Below are 16424 nucleotides of genomic sequence, written 5' to 3'. Positions count from 1 at the left end.
TGCCTCAGCCTCCCAAGCAGGTGGGACTACAGGCGCCCGCCACAACGCCCGGCTATTTTTCTGTTGCAGTTTGGCCGGGGCTGGGTTTGAACCTGCCACCCTCGGCATATGGGGCCGGTGCCCTACTCACTGAGCCACAGGCACCACCCCATCTGTTTTGTTTTTTGAGACAGTCTTTCACCATCATCCCAGGTAGAGTGCCTTGGTGTCATCACAGCTGACATCAATTCAAACTCCTAGGCTCAGCCTTCTATATAGTTGGGACTACAGGCACCTACCACCACACCCAGATAATTTTTCTATTTTTTATGGAGATTTAGTATTGCTCTTGCTCAGGCTGGTCTTGAACTCCTGGCCTCAAGCAATTCTCCCACCTCAGCCTCCTGAAGTGCCACCACACCCAGCCTAATTTTGCCTCTTATAGGGTCTTCATTGTCTCCATGACTCACCATGAGTATAATTGTGTCTTTTTATCCCCCCCTTGCTTTGCACTTCCTTCTGTTTCCATGTTTGCACTCTCTCTCTTTGGGTCTCCACCTGGTTCTCTCTGTTGCTAGTATGTCCCTCTGTCTCTATATGTCTCTCTCTTTGTATGTTCATCTTGACATTTCTGTGTACCTCACATGGCGCAGAGGAGCCCCATATTGAAGAGTCATCTTATTCCTGACCTGCAGCATGGCTAGGGGGAGCCTGGCCCTCAGTTTTCTTATCTCTCCTGCCTAAGCCCCAGAGTAACAGACATGCAGCCACCTCTAGCTCAGAGAGACACTTTATTCCTCAGGGCCATACACGGGGCCATGGTAGCAGACAGGCAGGCTCAGCCTTCAAACTTTTTCTTGCGGCCCTCCATTCCGCTCAGTGCATCAATGTTCTTGCGCCAGTCTCCCACTTCTCGGTTCTCCTGCGGGCACAGGAGAGGTTAGGGTCCCACAGGCATCTTCCACCTTCCCTCTAGCCTGCTGGGCAATTCTCCTCTGGGTGCCTGTCCAACTTTCAGTGCACTCCTTGTCCCCTTAGACCAGTGGTTCATAACCTTCCTAATGCCTCCTAATGCCATGACCCTTTAATACAGTTCCTCATGTTGTGGTGACCCCCAACCATAAAATTATTTTCGTTGCTACTTCATAACTGTAATTTTGCTACTGTTATGAATCGTAATGTAACTATCTGATGTAACATACATAACATACATAACAATGTATTTTCATTGTTACAAATGGGTCACCCACAGGTTGAGAACCACTCCCTTAGACAATCCCTGCCAATTTTCCCACGCACTTCCTGTCTCCCTCACACACTTACTGCCTCCTTCACACACTTACTGCCTCCTTCACACACTTACTGCCTCCTTCACACACTTGCTGCCTCTTTCAAACACGTCCTGTCTTCCCCATTCTACTTGCAGCCTCTTTCATCAACTTCTTTCTCATTTCCTTCCTTCTTTTCCTATTATAGTAGCCCCCCCAAAGCCCCAGTTATATACAGTTTCCCTATCTGCAGTTTCAATTCTGTGAGATCAACCATGGTTCAAAAATATTAAATGCTCAGGCGGCGCTTGTGGCTCAGTGGGTAGGGCGCCAGCCCCATATACCAAGGGTGGCAGGTTCGAACCCAGCCCAGACAAACTGCAACAAAATAATAGTCAGGCATCTGGCAGGTTCCTGTAGTCCCAGCTACTCGGGAGGCTGAGGCAAGAGAATCGCTTAAGCCCAGGAGTTGGAGGTTGCTGTGAGCTGTGTGAGGCCACGGCACTCTACCGAGGGCCATAAAAGTGAGACTCTGTCGCTACAAAAAAAAATTAAATTCAAAATTCCAGAAATAAATAATTTAAAAGTTGGACATGTCATCAAAAATCCAATAAATAACCTGATGCTACATCATGATACCTATGTTATTCACTTCACTTCATCTCATCACGTAGGCATCGTCCGTCATCACAAGGAAAAGAAGGATGAGTACAGTACAACAGGATTTTTTTTTTTTTTTTTTTGAGACAGAATTTTACTAGGTAGCCCTCGGCAGAGTGCCATGGCATCACGGCTCACAGCAACCTCAAACTCTTGGGCCTAAGTGATTCTCTTGCCTCAGCTTCCCAAGTAGCTGGGACTAACGGTGCCCTCACAGCACCCGGCTATTTTTTGTTTGCAGTTTGGCCAGGGCCAGGTTCGAACCTGCCACCCTTGGTATATGGGGCCAGCACCCTACTCATTGAGCCACAGGCACTGCCCAACAACTCCTGACTATTTTTTTGTTGCAGTTGTCATTGTTGTTTATCTGGCTTGGGCTGGGTTTGAACCCCCCAGCCTCGGTGCATGTGGCCGGCACCATAACTACTGTGCTATGGGCGCTGAGTCCAGGATTTATTTTATTTATTTATTTATTTATTTTTGAGGCAGAATTTCTGTTTGTCACCCTTGGTAAGGCACTGTGGTATCACAGCTCACAACCTTAAACTCTTGGGCTAAAAAAAAAAAAAAAAATCTTGGGCTCAAGGGATTCTCTTGCCTCAGCGTCCAGAGTAGCTGAAACTACAGGTGCCAGCCACAATGCCTGGCTATATTTACAGACGCAATCTCACTCTGGCTCAGGCTGGTCTTGAACTCATGAGCTCAGGCAATCCACCTGCCTTAGCCTCCCAGAGTGCTAGGATTACAGGAATGAGCCACCACACCTAGCCTCAATAGGGTATTTTTGAAACAAAGAGAAACCACATTCACAGGTTCATTACAGAATATTGTTATAATTGTTTTATTTGTTATTATTGCTCATCTCTTACTGTGCCTAACTTATAAATTGAACTTTCCACCAGGTGTGTGTGTATAGGAAACAACTTATCGTACATAGGGGTTGATACAACTCATGACTTCTGGTATCTGCTGAAGGTCTTGGAACATGTTCCCCATGGATAAGGGGGGACAGCTGTATCTGCCTGTCTTCCCCGTCTTGCCTCCTTCAGACAAGACACTTCCTTACTCCTTGCTACTTCCTCTCTCCCCATGCACTTCCTCTCCTCTCCTCTTCCTTCCTGTCTTCCTTTTGCATGTCCATCTCCTTCCTATAATTTCCAAAAAAAGACCCCTTGCTAGCTGCCTCTCCTCCCAACTCTAAGAATCATCTGTGCTCAGGCCCCAGGATTATTGCCACCCACAGGCCATCCCCTAAGCACTCCCCCTCCTGGCTCTAACCCACACTCACCTTCTCAGTGTCCTCCTTCTTCACCTGTTTGAGGTGGGCCCGCAGATCTAAGGACTCCTTAGCCCGGGCCCCCAGTAGTGCCTGCATCATGGCATCTGCAGAGATTCGCACCCTCCGCAAGGTGGGCCGCTTGAACTTGCCCCGAAGATCAAAGATCTTCTGAGTCAGATCTGCAATCTGAGGGTGGCCATATGGGAGAGGGCGACTCCCCTCCTCTGTTCCACCCTGCACTCCCATCCATCCTATCCCTTGCCTGCCTTCCAGCACCTAAGTGTCATCTAGTCTCTTCCAAGCTCAGGATCCCAGTCCAAGCCTCTAATCCTAGAACTCACAGTCCTCCCTGAAGTGCCCTAGCCTCACATTTATTTTAAAACCATTGACACCTCCCTATCCAGCTATGTGCAAATCACAATTTCGCGACACAGGTCTGGGCTCATTTACCAAGGCTCAGGGCTTATTTACCAACACTCGCCAACCCTCATGCACAGGGCCAGTGGTCTAACCATGGAGCTACAGGCACCTAGCCACCAGTGCTTGACAACCCAAACATTTCCACAAACACATTTTCTGTTTTCCCACTTCTGATTTGCATGTGCTGTTCTCCCTGCCTGGACTAGCCTCTGACCATACTGTACTCATCCTTCTGCCCCAACCTCACCAGGATCACAGTCGTCCTGGGTCTCCTGAGATCTGTAACCAAAAGCTGCAAGGTGTCAGGCTAAGCCCAGAGTCCCAGGCATCTCACCCTACCCCAAAGGTACCCAGACTTCCCAGTGCTTCCCACCTCTGTGATATTCTTGGTAACCTTTGCCTCTATGTCATATCTCTCTTCATCCACCTTGTCCACACGGGCGTGGAGCTGTCGGCACAAGTCCTAGTGGGGGAACATAGTGTGTGTGGTGGGAGGAAAGCTGGAGACCTGGACTCTTCTGTCTGAGGTAGAGGGGGACACAGAAGCCTGAACCCCTAGGTGTGGGGTAGGAGGGGCTGGGGCCTGGGCTTCTGGGTCTGAGGGAGGAGGAGGCTGAAGAACTAAACTTCTAGATATCCTGAGGGAGAAATCGCTGGGGGCCTGAGAATATAATCCTGAATGAGAGTAAATTGGGGGAGTTAGGACTCCAGGGAAACACATACAAAAGGGTGCTTAGGGGCCAGGAGTCCCAAGAGCTTGACAAAGTTGGGGCTAGAGAGACTGACCTCTGGATTTGGGGATGGCTGCAGGCAGAATATCTCAATTTCTGAGGGTAAAGATTGTGATAGTGGACCCCAGGGAGAAGAATGGGGGTGGAGGGGAGGTAGTGACTGTACTTCTGAATTTCAAGGAATGAGAGACGGGAGACTAGAAACCTAGGATCCCAGGCTGGGCAAGAGTCCCTGCCTGGGGGGCCAGTACCTGCAGCTCTGCGAAGCCCAGTCCAGCCAGCTCCAGCGGCTGGCAGCGAGTGCTCAGGGCCCGCCCCTTCTCTCCACGTCGCTCCTCCGCCTCTCGCTCCAGCTCCTGCTTTGCAATCTGCAGCATCAGGGTCTGCGGAGGAGTGTGAGGAGACCTCAGCCCACTGGGGCAACAGGATAAAACCCACGCCTGGCGAAGCCGCCTCTGCCCGGCGTGGTGGTCTAACCATAGGTCTCCATCCCTGTCTTTTAGAGACCCTCAAGGTACAATTTGGTCCACAGGTTCCAAAGCCCGCCCCTCCCTCTGCGGTCTCTGCATGAAAAGCCCCGCCCGTAACAGTAAGCCCCCCCCCCCACCTTGCATCTACCGGAAGCCCCACCCAACTTTCAAGCCCCGCCCCCCCGAGCATCCTCTCCTCCTTCCTCCTCACCTTCAGCTGCAGTTTCCTGGAGGCAGAGATCTTAGACTTTTTCTGCCGGAGTGAGATGGAGCAAGGAAGTATCAAAGAGGGAGCCCGAAGGTAGAGGTGGGAAGGGCTTCAGGGCCTCCCCTCGTGGCAATGGACCCGCCTCCAATTTAAGCCCTGAGTTTCCAGGTAGCCACGCCCCTCAGTGCCATCCACCAATCTGGGGCTCTGACTTTTGCTAGGCACCGCCCATTTATCTCTAAGCAAACCCTTGGGCAATGAGGGTCCTCCACCAGGCAGCTTTCACCAATCCAAGCCCGACTCTCTGAAACTCCGCCCCTGAATTCTAGTCTCTGCGTTGGCTTCTCCCTTGACCAAAGTCCCGCCCCTACCTGAGGCCCTTGCTCCGCCCCTTCCCTCCTAGAGTTGTGTCACCACATAAATCTGAGCCTCAGCCAGTCCCCGAGGGCCCCTGTCCCACCTTGGCATGTGGCTCTGTGGCGTAGGCTCGGTAATTGGCTGAGGAACGGCGTCTGACCGGCGCGGGTGCAGGTGCAGGCGCCTGGTGCAGCTCGCCCCCCTGGTTGGAGGAGCAGGGCTGCGTCACCGCCGACCCCCCACCTTACCCTTCCCAGTCCCGCGCCTTTGGCCGCAGCCGTAGCCCCAGGCCTCTCCCTGTAGCTCCCCACCCTAGCCGTGGGTGCCCCTGCCCAGCCTTAGCCCGCTGCTCTCACCGCGTTGCCGTTCCTGGAAGGAGAGAAACCGGGGAGAAGAGATTAAGGGAGGGCTGAGGCCTGCCCCCGTCCCCTAAGGCACCCCGGAGGTCCCTCTGATCAAGAGGTCGGGGCTGTAGTCAGCTTCCAGCTCCTCGGGTCCCAGAAGGCTGACTCCAGGGCCTCACCTCATCTGCATACCCAGCAATCCTACCCTCACCTCCCTTCTCAGGCCCGGTATCCATCTCGCAACTCTTCTCCCCCTCAGGAGCACGGGAGATCGCCCCAGCGCCCACTGCCTTGAGCCTCAGGGGTGCTAAGCTTCACTCACTCGTCCGCCATCCTGGGACTTAGACCAGGGATCGCCAGAGGCAGAGAAGTGGACAGGAGCTTTTGGAGGGTCGGCGAGGGGGCGTCCGAAGTGACCTTGAAGGTCTCGGGGCATTCAGCCTCTTCCCAGCTGCTCAAACCTCACCTCCGAGGACTCTGAGATAAAGGGCAAGGACAGAGACTAAATATACCGCTGCCCCCTCCTTCCTGGCCCAGGATGCAAGATAAAGGGGCGCGTGACGGGTGGAGCCAGCCTGCTCCAGCTGGATCACCCCACCACTTTGGTGGCCTGGGATTCCAGACCCCTCTTCCCTCAGGCCCAGAAAATGTCTGGGCCCAGCCCCAGGAGTCCAGACCTCTAGTTCTAGTGGCAATTTGGCCACTAGAGCTGGAACTTTGTCCATCTTTCTCATTATCTTAGGGTTAGTTTCAGTGTCCTGAACCTGTTAGTCACTCCGCAAATTTTGTTAATTTCAGAATCCACGTGGGTGGAGAAGGGGGCAGGTGCTGAGCAGGTCCACGAAGTTCCAAAGCGCCGCCCCTCCCTCTGCGGTCTCTGGGAAGGGATGGGAAGGGCTTCAGGGCCTCCCCTCCTGGCAAGTCCAGATTTGGACCCGCCTCCAATTTGGACCCTTTCTCAATCCAAGCACTGAGAAATTCATCCTTAATCCACTTGGAAATCCAAGAATCTGTTTCCAGCCTCCTCTTTTATGTATTTATTTATTTAGTTAGTTATTCATTTTTAGTCTCTCTTGTTGCCCTCTGTAGAGTGCTATGGCATCACAGCTAACAGCAACCTCAAACTCTTGGGCTTAAGCGATTCTCTTGCCTCAGCCGCCCAAGCATCTGGAACTACAGGCACCCATCACAATGCCTGGCTATTTTTAGAGGCAAGGTCTCGCTCTGGCTCAGGCTGATCTTGAACTTGATGAGCTCAGGCAATCCACCCACCTCAGCCTCCCAGAGTGCTAAGATTACAGGTGTGAACCAACTCACCCTGTCTTCCAGTCTCCTTTTTTGAACATTCCTGGGCCTCCACTCTCCTAGCCGTGGAGGCAGACTTTGTTGTAATTATTTGCCACCAAGAAAGACTCGGACCCCACTTCAGGGATAAATCAGATGGTGATTTATTACACCTGCACAGGTGGGCTGCCGCCCCAAAGGGCAAACGGCCCTGAAGAGAAAAGCAGGTTGTCTTTTTGAGCTACGTGGCAAGCCAAGCCAAAACAGAAGCAGAATGTGACAGTTAGTTAGCCCAGGGGTGGGGTTACAGAATTGGCTCAGGGGGCTACAGCATGGCAACCGTGTGGTGTATTGCGTGGTGGTTGGCATGGAGAGTTTGCATTGGGGCAACTAGGGGGGTGCAGTACCTTGGGAACATTGCGTAGGTCACTATTGTTTAGCCATTGCTAGGGGATTGGGGGAACTGGGAGAACTTCCCTGTTCTATGGGGGTAAGTTTTTCCCATTGTTTTATCTGTTGCTAGGAGTTCTTGGGAACTCAGGGAACTTCCTTGTTCTATTCTGAAACTTGCCTTTTGAAATTAACTGGGGAGAACATGTGGGGGACCAAGGCTGAAACAGGCTAAGACAAACCTGGGTCTTTTAGGGGGCTGCTCTTTATTACAACTTTGGATAGGAAGGACACTTGGACACAGAAAACAAGACCCCACTTTCTTTACTTGAACCACTTGAAGCTGATCAGGCTGACCAGGACCCTCCTATCCCCCAGTTAGCAATGGGGTCCCTAGAGACAGAGGCAAATCTCTACAAGGGGTTCAGAGTCTCATGAGTGCAATTTGGGATTTCTGAGAAAGCAATCTAGAATTCCAGGAATAGAACTTAGAATCCCTAAAATGGAATATGAAATTCTAACCACACCTCTGTGGCTGAGTGAGGGTGTTGAAAATAAAATGGAGAATTCTAGCAGTAGATTCCAAATTGCATGAGTGGATTCTAATTTTTCACTTTGGAATTAGACATGAAGGATTTACTCTCTGGGGGTCACTTCAGACTCCCAGGTTTTGGAGTCTGACTCACTGTTGGGTGTGACCAAAACTTCCGGGGGTGGAGCCAGAACCTCCCTGAGTGAACCCTGAGATTCTGAGGGCTGGGGGGGCACAGAGGATGGGGCCCAGCCTTCTAGAGGTGGGGTCAGGTCCCCGAGGGACGGGCTCATAGCTTCCAAAGGTGGGGCCAGGACTTCAGGGAGTGGAGTTTTGGATTCTAAGGCTTGGCTAACGCTGCCAGACTTGCAGAAGCGAGCGAAGGTCTCAGAAGGTTTGGCTCCTGTCTGAGGGGCAAATCCAGCTGTCTGAGCTAGCTCCTCAACACGAGTGGAGAACTGCTGCAGCTGGTCCTGACGCAGGTCCACCAGGTACCTGAACACAGCAGGCAACATGTTAGAGACCCAGATTTTAGCCCCTAGCTAGGACATACCCTGCCCTGTAGCCTGATGACTTACCGAGCTAATTCCACAGTCAGGTTTCCCCCAGGGGCCACACAGGCCCCAAGCTCAGGGCTGAGAAGATGGACCATCCTGCACAGAGGAAATGAGAGCCTGAGATCCAGGCTCCCAGGTCCTCAGGGAGGATGTGCGCTGGGGATCCAGACGCTGAGTGAGGAGTAGGCTGCTGCGAAACTGGACCTCACGGTCCTGGGGAAGGGCAGGAGGTCTGGACTCCTGGGTGGGAGGGAGGAAGGGCTGGAGCCGGTCCTGGGTCTTTGTGCACACAGCTGTGTCTCCTCTTACCCACAGGCCACATAGAGAAGCTGGAACCGGCCCTTGTAGCAGTTCCTGTGATGCAGGGTCTGGGCAGAATCAAGGGGCAGGAAGTGGAGCGTGAAGGATTCCCAGCCAAGTGCTGCAGGGGAAGGGCAGAGAGGGGGCAGGTGGAGCCACATGGCACAGAAACCCAGAGGGATACACACTAGGACACACAGAGCTGGGCAGACAGGCAAAGCTTGGACAGAACACTCCTTGTCCTCACAAAGCCCTTTTTCATCTTTTCTCTGAGGTGGATTCCTGGAAAATTCTGAGACCATCAGCCCAGCAGGCAGAGAAACGTTTTACAGACCAGACAACTGAGTGTCTGGAGAGGGAAGGAAAATGGGTGGCCCAGGCCCAGGGCCACTGAGGACATCCCCTGTTGGAGAGACACCCAGGGAGGGCCAGGTTGGAGGACGATGAGGAGGCACAGCTAGAATCTATGGTGGGGGAGGGTGTCCAGAGGAGAGCTGGGACCCAGCAGCCCCTCAAATATTTTTAGAATCCACGACTGTAATACAGAACCCTAAGAATGGTGCCAGGATTTCGGAAAAGGAGAGAAACAAAGAGGAGAAAAAGAGATGGGATATCAAGGAGGGGTCACTTGCCCATGCATCCCACACTACATCGGTCCATGCTCCTGTGTGGATACCTGGAGCCCGAAGTTGCAGGCTTGCTTTACCTGAGGTCTCCTGCTCCGGGCTTACAGACTGCTGCTTTTGCTCTGGGTCCCCCTGGGTGGCTCTCGGGTGCCATCGGGCGGCTAACTCCCGGAACAGTTCTGTCACATTGTACTGTGTGATCTCGCCCGCGGTCTGCCGGGCAGGGAAGGGGCGTGGCCAACATTGGCGCTAAGACTGCAGGGGCGGGGCTCGGGTGACGAGGCGGGGCTGAGAGCAGACAGGTGAGAGCTGGCAGCTGGGACTAGAACCCCCGGAGCTCTAGGATTCTTAGGGGCTGAGGTTAGGCTGTCTACAGAGGAGGCGGGACCTAGCCTACGGGATTTAGTGCCCCGGACTTCGTGGGCAGGATCGACTGGTTGGAGGTACCCAAGGTGAGGGGCAGGGCCTGCTGGTGCGACTGGGGCTGAGGGCATGTGCGCAAGGCCCTGCCCTCCGCCTCCTAGTCCTACCACACCTTGACCGGTTGTCCGTTGCTGGTCCGCAGGAGGCTTTTGTCGCGCGTTTTGATGCCGAAGGCCACGAAGGGCCCAGTGGCGATGTCCCCCCAGTACCCTCGCGCTGCCACACGCTCGCCCCGCTGGGAAAACAGGCAGAGAGGAAGCAGGTGATGTTGATGTTGAGGTCCCGTAGGAGACGGAAGGGACCAGGGCAGGGAGTGGACACGCACGTGACTAAGGAGGCGACCGGATGCCAGGGTCCGGTTGGGCACGTGGTAGGCGCTGGAATCTCTGAGTTCAAAGGCGACACCTGTGTCCCGCCAGCGTCGAAATTCATGGATGTGAATGACCTGGGCCTGGAGTGTGGGGAAGGAAGAAAGGAGGCCTCAAGGAACCTGACATGTGGGCCTCCAGCCCCTCCTCCCTCACATCCAGAACTCGGGGTCCCCAGCCGCTCCCCCGGGGCCCCTCACCCCGCGGTCGTGCAGCTTCATGCGCAGGTCCCAGTCGCTGACACCGCGCCGGGCGTCGTAGCGGGAACCCAAGTAGTGGCGAAGACGCGAGTCCCAGAGGCGGCTCATAGGGAAGGCCTCGCGTCCCCTCTCCTCTCCAGCCCAGAAACGGAACACCGCCTCCAGGGCGTCTCGCTCTCGGAACTGCGCCAGGTGAGAGAGACGATTCAGGGAGAGCTGCGTTTCCTGCTTTCACCCTCCCTTCCATCCCAGGAGGCGGAAACGGAGTCTCCCGTTTCTCAGATGAAGAAACTGAAGCTCAGAGAACGGAAGCCACCCCTACCCTTAAGCCAAATGCCACAATGGGAGTCAGGGAGCTGGGATTCCAACGTCCAGCCCCTAGCCCGCTTCATCAACGCAAATGCTTTGGATTGCCCACTTCCATTCTTCCCGGATCCCAGGCGGTGAGGGACAGAAGCCAGGTGGCAGCACCTTGAGGGCGCTAAGGCTGAGCCAAGGCAGCTGCCGCGCCATGAGGTCGGGCTCGGGGACCAGGTGTGCCAGGAGGTCAGCCTGGGCGCGCACAAAGGCGGCCATGGTGGGGCGCAGTAGCGCGTTCCCCCATACTTCCAAGAAGGTCTCGGTCTTCTCTAGGGGCGAGAGGGGAGATGTGAAAGGAGTGAGCCTAGACATAGGACCCTTAAAATTTTATTTTTATTTCATAGTCACACACTGAAAACAATGAGCCCTACCAAACTGCCCTTCCATCCCCAAAACCGAGGTTAGGTGAATAATTCACACCTAGGCCTCCTCCCCTATTCTTCTGTGCCTGCCCAGGTAACCCCAATCCTGAATTTAATGTTTAAATTTGGGCCGGGCACGGTGGCTCACGCCTGTAATCCTAGCACTCTGGGAGGCTGAGTGGGGGTGGATCGCCTGAGCTTAGACGTCTGAGACCAGCCTGAGTAAGAGAAAGACCCATCTCTACTAAAAACAGAAAAATTAGCCAGGCATTGTGGCAGGGGCCTGTAGTCCCACCTATTCCGGAGGCTGAGGCAAGAAAGTGAGACTCTTTCTCAAAAATAAATAAATAAATTTCTCTTGCCTTTAAAAAAAGAAAAAGTTGATATATAAATGAAATGGAAATGAGATATATTTGTGTTAAATGTTATAACGCTAAATTGTCTTCCATTTTATTTAAGATTTTTTTTTTTGCAGTTTTACCTGGGGCCGGGCTTGAACGCACCACCTCCACTATATGGGGCCAGCGCCCTACTCCTTGAGCCACAGACACCACCCAATTTTATTTAAGAATCTTACACAAAGGAATTACAGATGCAGCTTCTGCACCTACCACAGATATTCAGGTGGAAAAAGAAAACAATAAAAATAATACAAATAAAAACAAACAGTATAACTGTTTATATAAGACTTACATTATGTTGGGAATCACAAGTAATCTAGAGATGATGTAAATAAAGTACACACAAGGATGTGTGTAGGTTATATACAAATACTACACCATTTTATAAGAAACCTGAGCATCCATGGATTTTGGTGCCTAAAAGGGTCCTGGAACCAACCCCCCAGTAGTTATAGAGGGATATCTGTATATATCTTTAGTTGTATATGATACATACATGTATTTATTGAGACTTCTATGTATATAGCTATGTATAACTTGTTTCTTTCTTTTTTTTTTGAGACAGAGTCTCACTATGTCACCCTCACTAGAGTGCTATGGCATCAAAGCTCACAGCAACCTCAAACTCCGGGGCTTAAGCTATTCTCTTGCCTCAGCCGCCCAAGCAGCTGGGACCACAGATGCATGCCACAACGCCCGGCTATTTTTTGTTGCAGTTGTCATTGTTGGTTAGCTGGCCCTGGCCAGGTTCAAACCCGCCAACTTTAGTGTATGGCTGGTGCTGTAACCACTGTGCTATAGGCGCCGAGCCAACTTGTTTGATTTTAGTTGTTTAAAAACCTTACAGAAGAAAACTATGTGGCTTTAGTTAGATTACTTGAGTTCTAGTTTGACAAGATATATTATGCAATGTACTCCGAATGCCCTATAAATGACAATGGCCATCTATAATCTTTTTTTTTTTTTTTGAGACAGAGTCTCACTTTGTTGGGCTCTCCCTCTCCCCATCCCCCAGACTGCCATGGCGTCTTAGCTTACAGCAGGCGTCCTCAAACTGCGGCCCACCAGCCACATGAAGCGGTGTGAATTGTATTTGTTCCTGGTTTTTTTGTTTTTTTTTTGTAGAGACAGAGTCTCACTTTATGGCCCTCAGTAGAGTGCCATGGCCTCACACAGCTCACAGCAACCTCCAACTCCTGGGCCCAAGCGATTCTCCTGCCTCAGCCTCCCGAGTAGCTGGGACTACAGGCACCCACCACAACGCCCGGCTATTTTTTGGTTGCAGTTCAGCCGGGGCCGGGTTTGAACCCGCCACCCTCGGTATATGGGGCCGGCGCCCTACTGACTGAGCCACAGGCTCCGCCCTCCCGTTTTGTTTTTTACTTCAAAATAAGATATGTGCAGTGTGCGTAGGAATTTCTTCATAGTTTTTATTTTTTAAACTATAGTCCAGCCCTCCAACAGTCTGAGGGACAGTGAATTGGCCCCCTATTTAAAAGGACGCCTGGCTTACAGAAACCTCAAACTCTTGGGCTCAAGCTATTCTCTTGCCTCAGCCTCCCAAGTAGCTGGGACTACAGACGCCTGTCACAATGTTCGGCTATTTTTAGATAGGAGGTCTCACTCTGGCTCAGACTGGTCTCAAACCTGTGAGCTCAGGCAATCCACCCGCCTAGACCTCCCAAGTGCTAGGATTACAGGTGTGAGCCACCGTGCTCAGCCCAGCCATCTATAATAATGGTAAAAATAATAATCATTCTGGGCAGCACCTGTGGCTCAGTGAGTAGGGCTCCAGCCCCATATACGGAGGGTGGCAGGCCCGGCCGAACTGCAACAAAAAAAAAATAGCCGGATATTGTGGTGGGTGCCTGTAGTCCCAGCTACTTGGGAGGCTGAGGCAAGAGAGCCCAAGAGCTTGAAGTTGCTGTGAGCTGTGATGCCATGGAACTCTATCGAGGGCAATAAAGTGAGACTCTGTCTCTACAAAATAATAACAATAATAATGACACTCAAATGTACTGGGCCTATACCATAAGCCAAGTGTGATGCACTTTTCATTGAATACTCAAAAGTATTAATAGAGGAACTAATCCCTATTTTATTAATATAAATGTGAAATGAGGCCCAGAAAGGTATAGATTCAGGCCCAAGGCCAAACAGTGAGCAGAGCCAGAATATGAAGACAACCTGTCTGAGTCCAGAGACTTTTGCTGAGTCCACAGGCACTAAGCTGAAGTAGCTACTACTGGGAAGTAATCCTCTTCTGCCTTCCCAGATCTGGGAGGACTTGTTGCTCCTCAGGAAGTCTCCTGATCTGTTTTGGCCTTGGTAGAACATTTTGAAGGCTTATACTGTGTCCTGGCCTGTTCTGGGAATTTCATGTGGATTTTCTCCTAGAATTCTCTAAGTGGCTCTAGGAGGTATAATATGTTACCCCCATTTTACAGGTGAGAAAAGGTGAGGCGCTAAGGTTGCAAACAATGTAATGGGGACAATGATAAAAAAAAAATGTTTTTTAATTGTGCCGTTGAAAATGCCAGAATCCCTGTAAGGAACCGGAGGGGACTTGGGGGTCAGAATGCCTAGGTCCTAGAAACTGACCTTGCAGCCCCATCTTCTCAGGCTCTTCCAGGGCTAAGCTGAAGATCAGCATGTGTCTGGCCACAGCTTCCAGATTATTCTCCAGCACATAAAACTAAAAGGATGGACAGAGCAAAGTGACTCTGGGACCTGCTTCCTGGCCCCTTGGAGACCCAAGAGAATGGGCCCTCAGCCCCCTACTTCCACTAACCCAGAAGTTCTGTACGTTAGCCCCCTCCTTCAAACACAGGAGCCTAGGTCCCCGGAACCCTCCTTCCCATCATTTCTCAGAAGACCTGATCCTGGGCTCTTCCTCCCTCTGAAACCCAAGACTCAAAGCTCCAGTTTCCCAGCATCCACCTCCCTCAGACCCAGCATTCTCCAGTCCCTTCTTTCCTGGACCCAGGATTTTAGAATTCCAGTCTCCTCCTCCTTCAAGAACTCGGGAGTGTGGGTCTTTCATCTTCCTTCCACGACCCCAGTGTCTTAGCTCACATTGAACCTCCTGCGAGGCCAGAGCGCTGCCCCAGCCAGAGTTTGCAACAGGTGCCGCCCGTCCACGGAGCCCAGCAGCAGGACATCTAGCTCGGGGATCCTGTGCTCTGTATCTGCCTTTGAGTTCGGGTCCACAGGAGGACCTGGCAAGACCAGAACCGTCAGGGGCTGGTGACCGTCCCAGCATACCCAGAAGCCCCTCCTAAAACGGGGGACTACAAATCTAAGCAGGCCTCGCACTCCTGGCTGGAGTTCTAAAGGGAACTGTGCCTCTAAGCATTCTGGGATTCGTAGTCCGTGGCTAGGACCCCGGGGCTGCACACGGGAGAGCGCGCTCCGCCGTTGAGGCATGGAGAACGTTAGCCTCCTGCCATGGACGCCGGGACTACAAGCCCTAAAAGGCCATCTAGACAGGCTGTGAAAGCAGCCGATGCTGCAGATCGCGCAGGCTGGAACTCACTTTCAGCCTGCAGGTCCAGGGCTGGGGACAGTCCCCACCAGGACACCGAGCCGAAGCCTGTGCCAGAGCCTGCCGGTGTGGTCATCTCTCTGGAAGAAAGACATGCCACAAATCCTCACACGTTGTTCACGCCAGTTCCCTCTCACTGCTCCTCACTCCTCGCCCCTTTCCCTTCACATGAAGCCTCCCTCACCTTTATCCTACGAAATATCCCGGGATGCTCCTCTCCTTGCTCTGCGCCGCGCTTCTGTCCGGAGCCCCTGAGCAACTGCTGCTCAGAGCGACAGTCCGGTGTCCCATCATTCGGCCAATGGGAGCATCCGGACTTGCCACTCCGGCATCAACTGACCAATGAGAGTGATCAGAAACCGCCCACCACAAACTTTTGACCAATGGAAGCGCGAGACCCGGCTCCTCAACCCGCCCCAAAGATGCTTGGACGCGGTTGTCATGACGACGGCTCTGGAGGCGAAAGGGCGAAGGTGCAAGAGACTCGGGCGGAGTTTGTGTGTGGGATGCGGGCGTCCTGAGCTGATTTAAATTTAGAGAGAAAGAAACGCAATCTGAGCTAGGTGTTGTGGCCGGCGCCCCAGCTACTCGGGAGGCTGAGGCAAGAGAATCGCTTGAGCCCAAGAGTTCGAGGTTGCTGCGAGCTATGACGACACAGCACTCTACCGAGGGCGACAAACTGAGACTCTGTGTCAAAAAAAAAAAGAAAAAAAAAATGGGGCGGCACCTGTGGCTCAGTCGGTAAGGCGCCGGCCCCATATACCGAGGGTGGCGGGTTCAAACCCGGCCCCGGCCAAACTGCAACAAAAAAATAGCCGGGTGTTGTGGCGGGCGCCTGCAGTCCCAGTTACTCGGGAGGCTGAAGCAGGAGAATCGCTTAAGCCCAGGAGTTGGAGGTTGCTGTGATTTGTGTGATGCCATGGCACTCTACGTAGGGCCATAAAGTGAAACTCTGTCTCTACAAAAAAAAAAAGAAAAAAGAAAAGAAAAGAAAGAAAAAAGAAAAAGAAAGAAATGAAATCTTGATAAATCTAAATTAAAGTGAGGTGGCCTAGACTTTTCCTGCCTCACACCTTGCGCTCTACCAGCAGATCTCACCAGGTGGGAAACAAAGTACTATGCTGTGGCCAGCTAGTACAGGCACCTGGTCACTAAATTTTTAGAGATTTTTGAGCTTGTTATTGAGCACAGCCATTATTAGAAATTGAATTCTGGGCTCGGCGCCTGTGGCTCAAGCGGCTAAGGCGCCAGCCACATACACCTGAGCTTGCAGATTCGAATCCAGTGTGGACCCACCAAACAACAATGACGACTGCAACCAAAAAATAGCTGGGCGTTGTGGTGGGCAGCTGTAGTCCCAG

The 16424-nt window shown here is 52.3% G+C and overlaps 2 protein-coding genes across 6 annotated transcripts; both read right to left on the bottom strand.

Moving 5' to 3' along the window:
- Window positions 1–754: 754 nt before the first annotated feature.
- Window positions 755–7174, bottom strand: TNNI3 (troponin I3, cardiac type). 3 transcript variants are annotated; one of them, XM_053607162.1, is made up of 8 exons: window positions 7034–7174; window positions 6039–6193; window positions 5476–5574; window positions 5019–5060; window positions 4589–4720; window positions 3980–4069; window positions 3196–3372; window positions 755–901 (listed from the first exon to the last, which is right to left on the bottom strand). In XM_053607162.1, exons 2-8 carry the CDS (start codon window positions 6150–6152, stop codon window positions 818–820), a joined length of 738 nt encoding a protein of 245 aa, XP_053463137.1. In that variant the 5' UTR covers window positions 6153–6193; window positions 7034–7174; the 3' UTR covers window positions 755–817. The 3 variants fall into 3 exon arrangements, with proteins under 3 accessions (XP_053463137.1, XP_053463139.1, XP_053463138.1); XM_053607164.1 differs by lacking the exon at window positions 3980–4069; XM_053607163.1 differs by lacking the exon at window positions 5019–5060.
- An 851-nt stretch (window positions 7175–8025) lies between these two features.
- Window positions 8026–16017, bottom strand: DNAAF3 (dynein axonemal assembly factor 3). 3 transcript variants are annotated; one of them, XM_053607159.1, is made up of 12 exons: window positions 15248–16017; window positions 15055–15143; window positions 14595–14737; window positions 14121–14214; window positions 10868–11025; window positions 10397–10579; window positions 10154–10279; window positions 9941–10063; window positions 9456–9618; window positions 8789–8900; window positions 8501–8575; window positions 8026–8417 (listed from the first exon to the last, which is right to left on the bottom strand). In XM_053607159.1, the coding sequence occupies exons 2-12, from the start codon at window positions 15137–15139 to the stop codon at window positions 8027–8029; spliced, it is 1653 nt and encodes a 550-aa protein (XP_053463134.1). In that variant the 5' UTR covers window positions 15140–15143; window positions 15248–16017; the 3' UTR covers window position 8026. The 3 variants fall into 3 exon arrangements, with proteins under 3 accessions (XP_053463134.1, XP_053463135.1, XP_053463136.1); XM_053607160.1 differs by having other exon boundaries at window positions 9486–9618; XM_053607161.1 differs by lacking the exons at window positions 14595–14737; window positions 15248–16017 and having other exon boundaries at window positions 15055–15145.
- Window positions 16018–16424: the final 407 nt, after the last annotated feature.

Source organism: Nycticebus coucang, chromosome 10, assembly GCF_027406575.1.
Source record: "Nycticebus coucang isolate mNycCou1 chromosome 10, mNycCou1.pri, whole genome shotgun sequence".
Taxonomy (NCBI): domain Eukaryota; kingdom Metazoa; phylum Chordata; class Mammalia; order Primates; family Lorisidae; genus Nycticebus; species Nycticebus coucang.
Note: the sequence above shows the minus strand (reverse complement) of the source record. Positions and strands in the feature narration are given on the sequence as shown.

Coding starts and splice junctions, on each gene's coding strand:
- DNAAF3 (XM_053607159.1), bottom strand. CDS start 15,139: ATGACCACACCGGCAGGCTCTGGCACAGGCTTCGGCTCGGTGTCCTGG. Junction 10,580..10,867: donor TCAGCCTTAGCGCCCTCAAG/GTGCTGCCACCT, acceptor CACCTGGCGCAG/TTCCGAGAGCGAGACGCCCT. Junction 8,418..8,500: donor CTGACTGTGGAATTAGCTCG/GTAAGTCATCAG, acceptor TGCTGTGTTCAG/GTACCTGGTGGACCTGCGTC.
- TNNI3 (XM_053607162.1), bottom strand. CDS start 6,152: ATGCCCCGAGACCTTCAAGGTCACTTCGGACGCCCCCTCGCCGACCCT. Junction 5,575..6,038: donor AGTCCCAGGATGGCGGACGA/GTGAGTGAAGCT, acceptor TCCTCCAACCAG/GGGGGCGAGCTGCACCAGGC. Junction 3,373..3,979: donor TTACCAAGAATATCACAGAG/GTGGGAAGCACT, acceptor GGCCACCCTCAG/ATTGCAGATCTGACTCAGAA.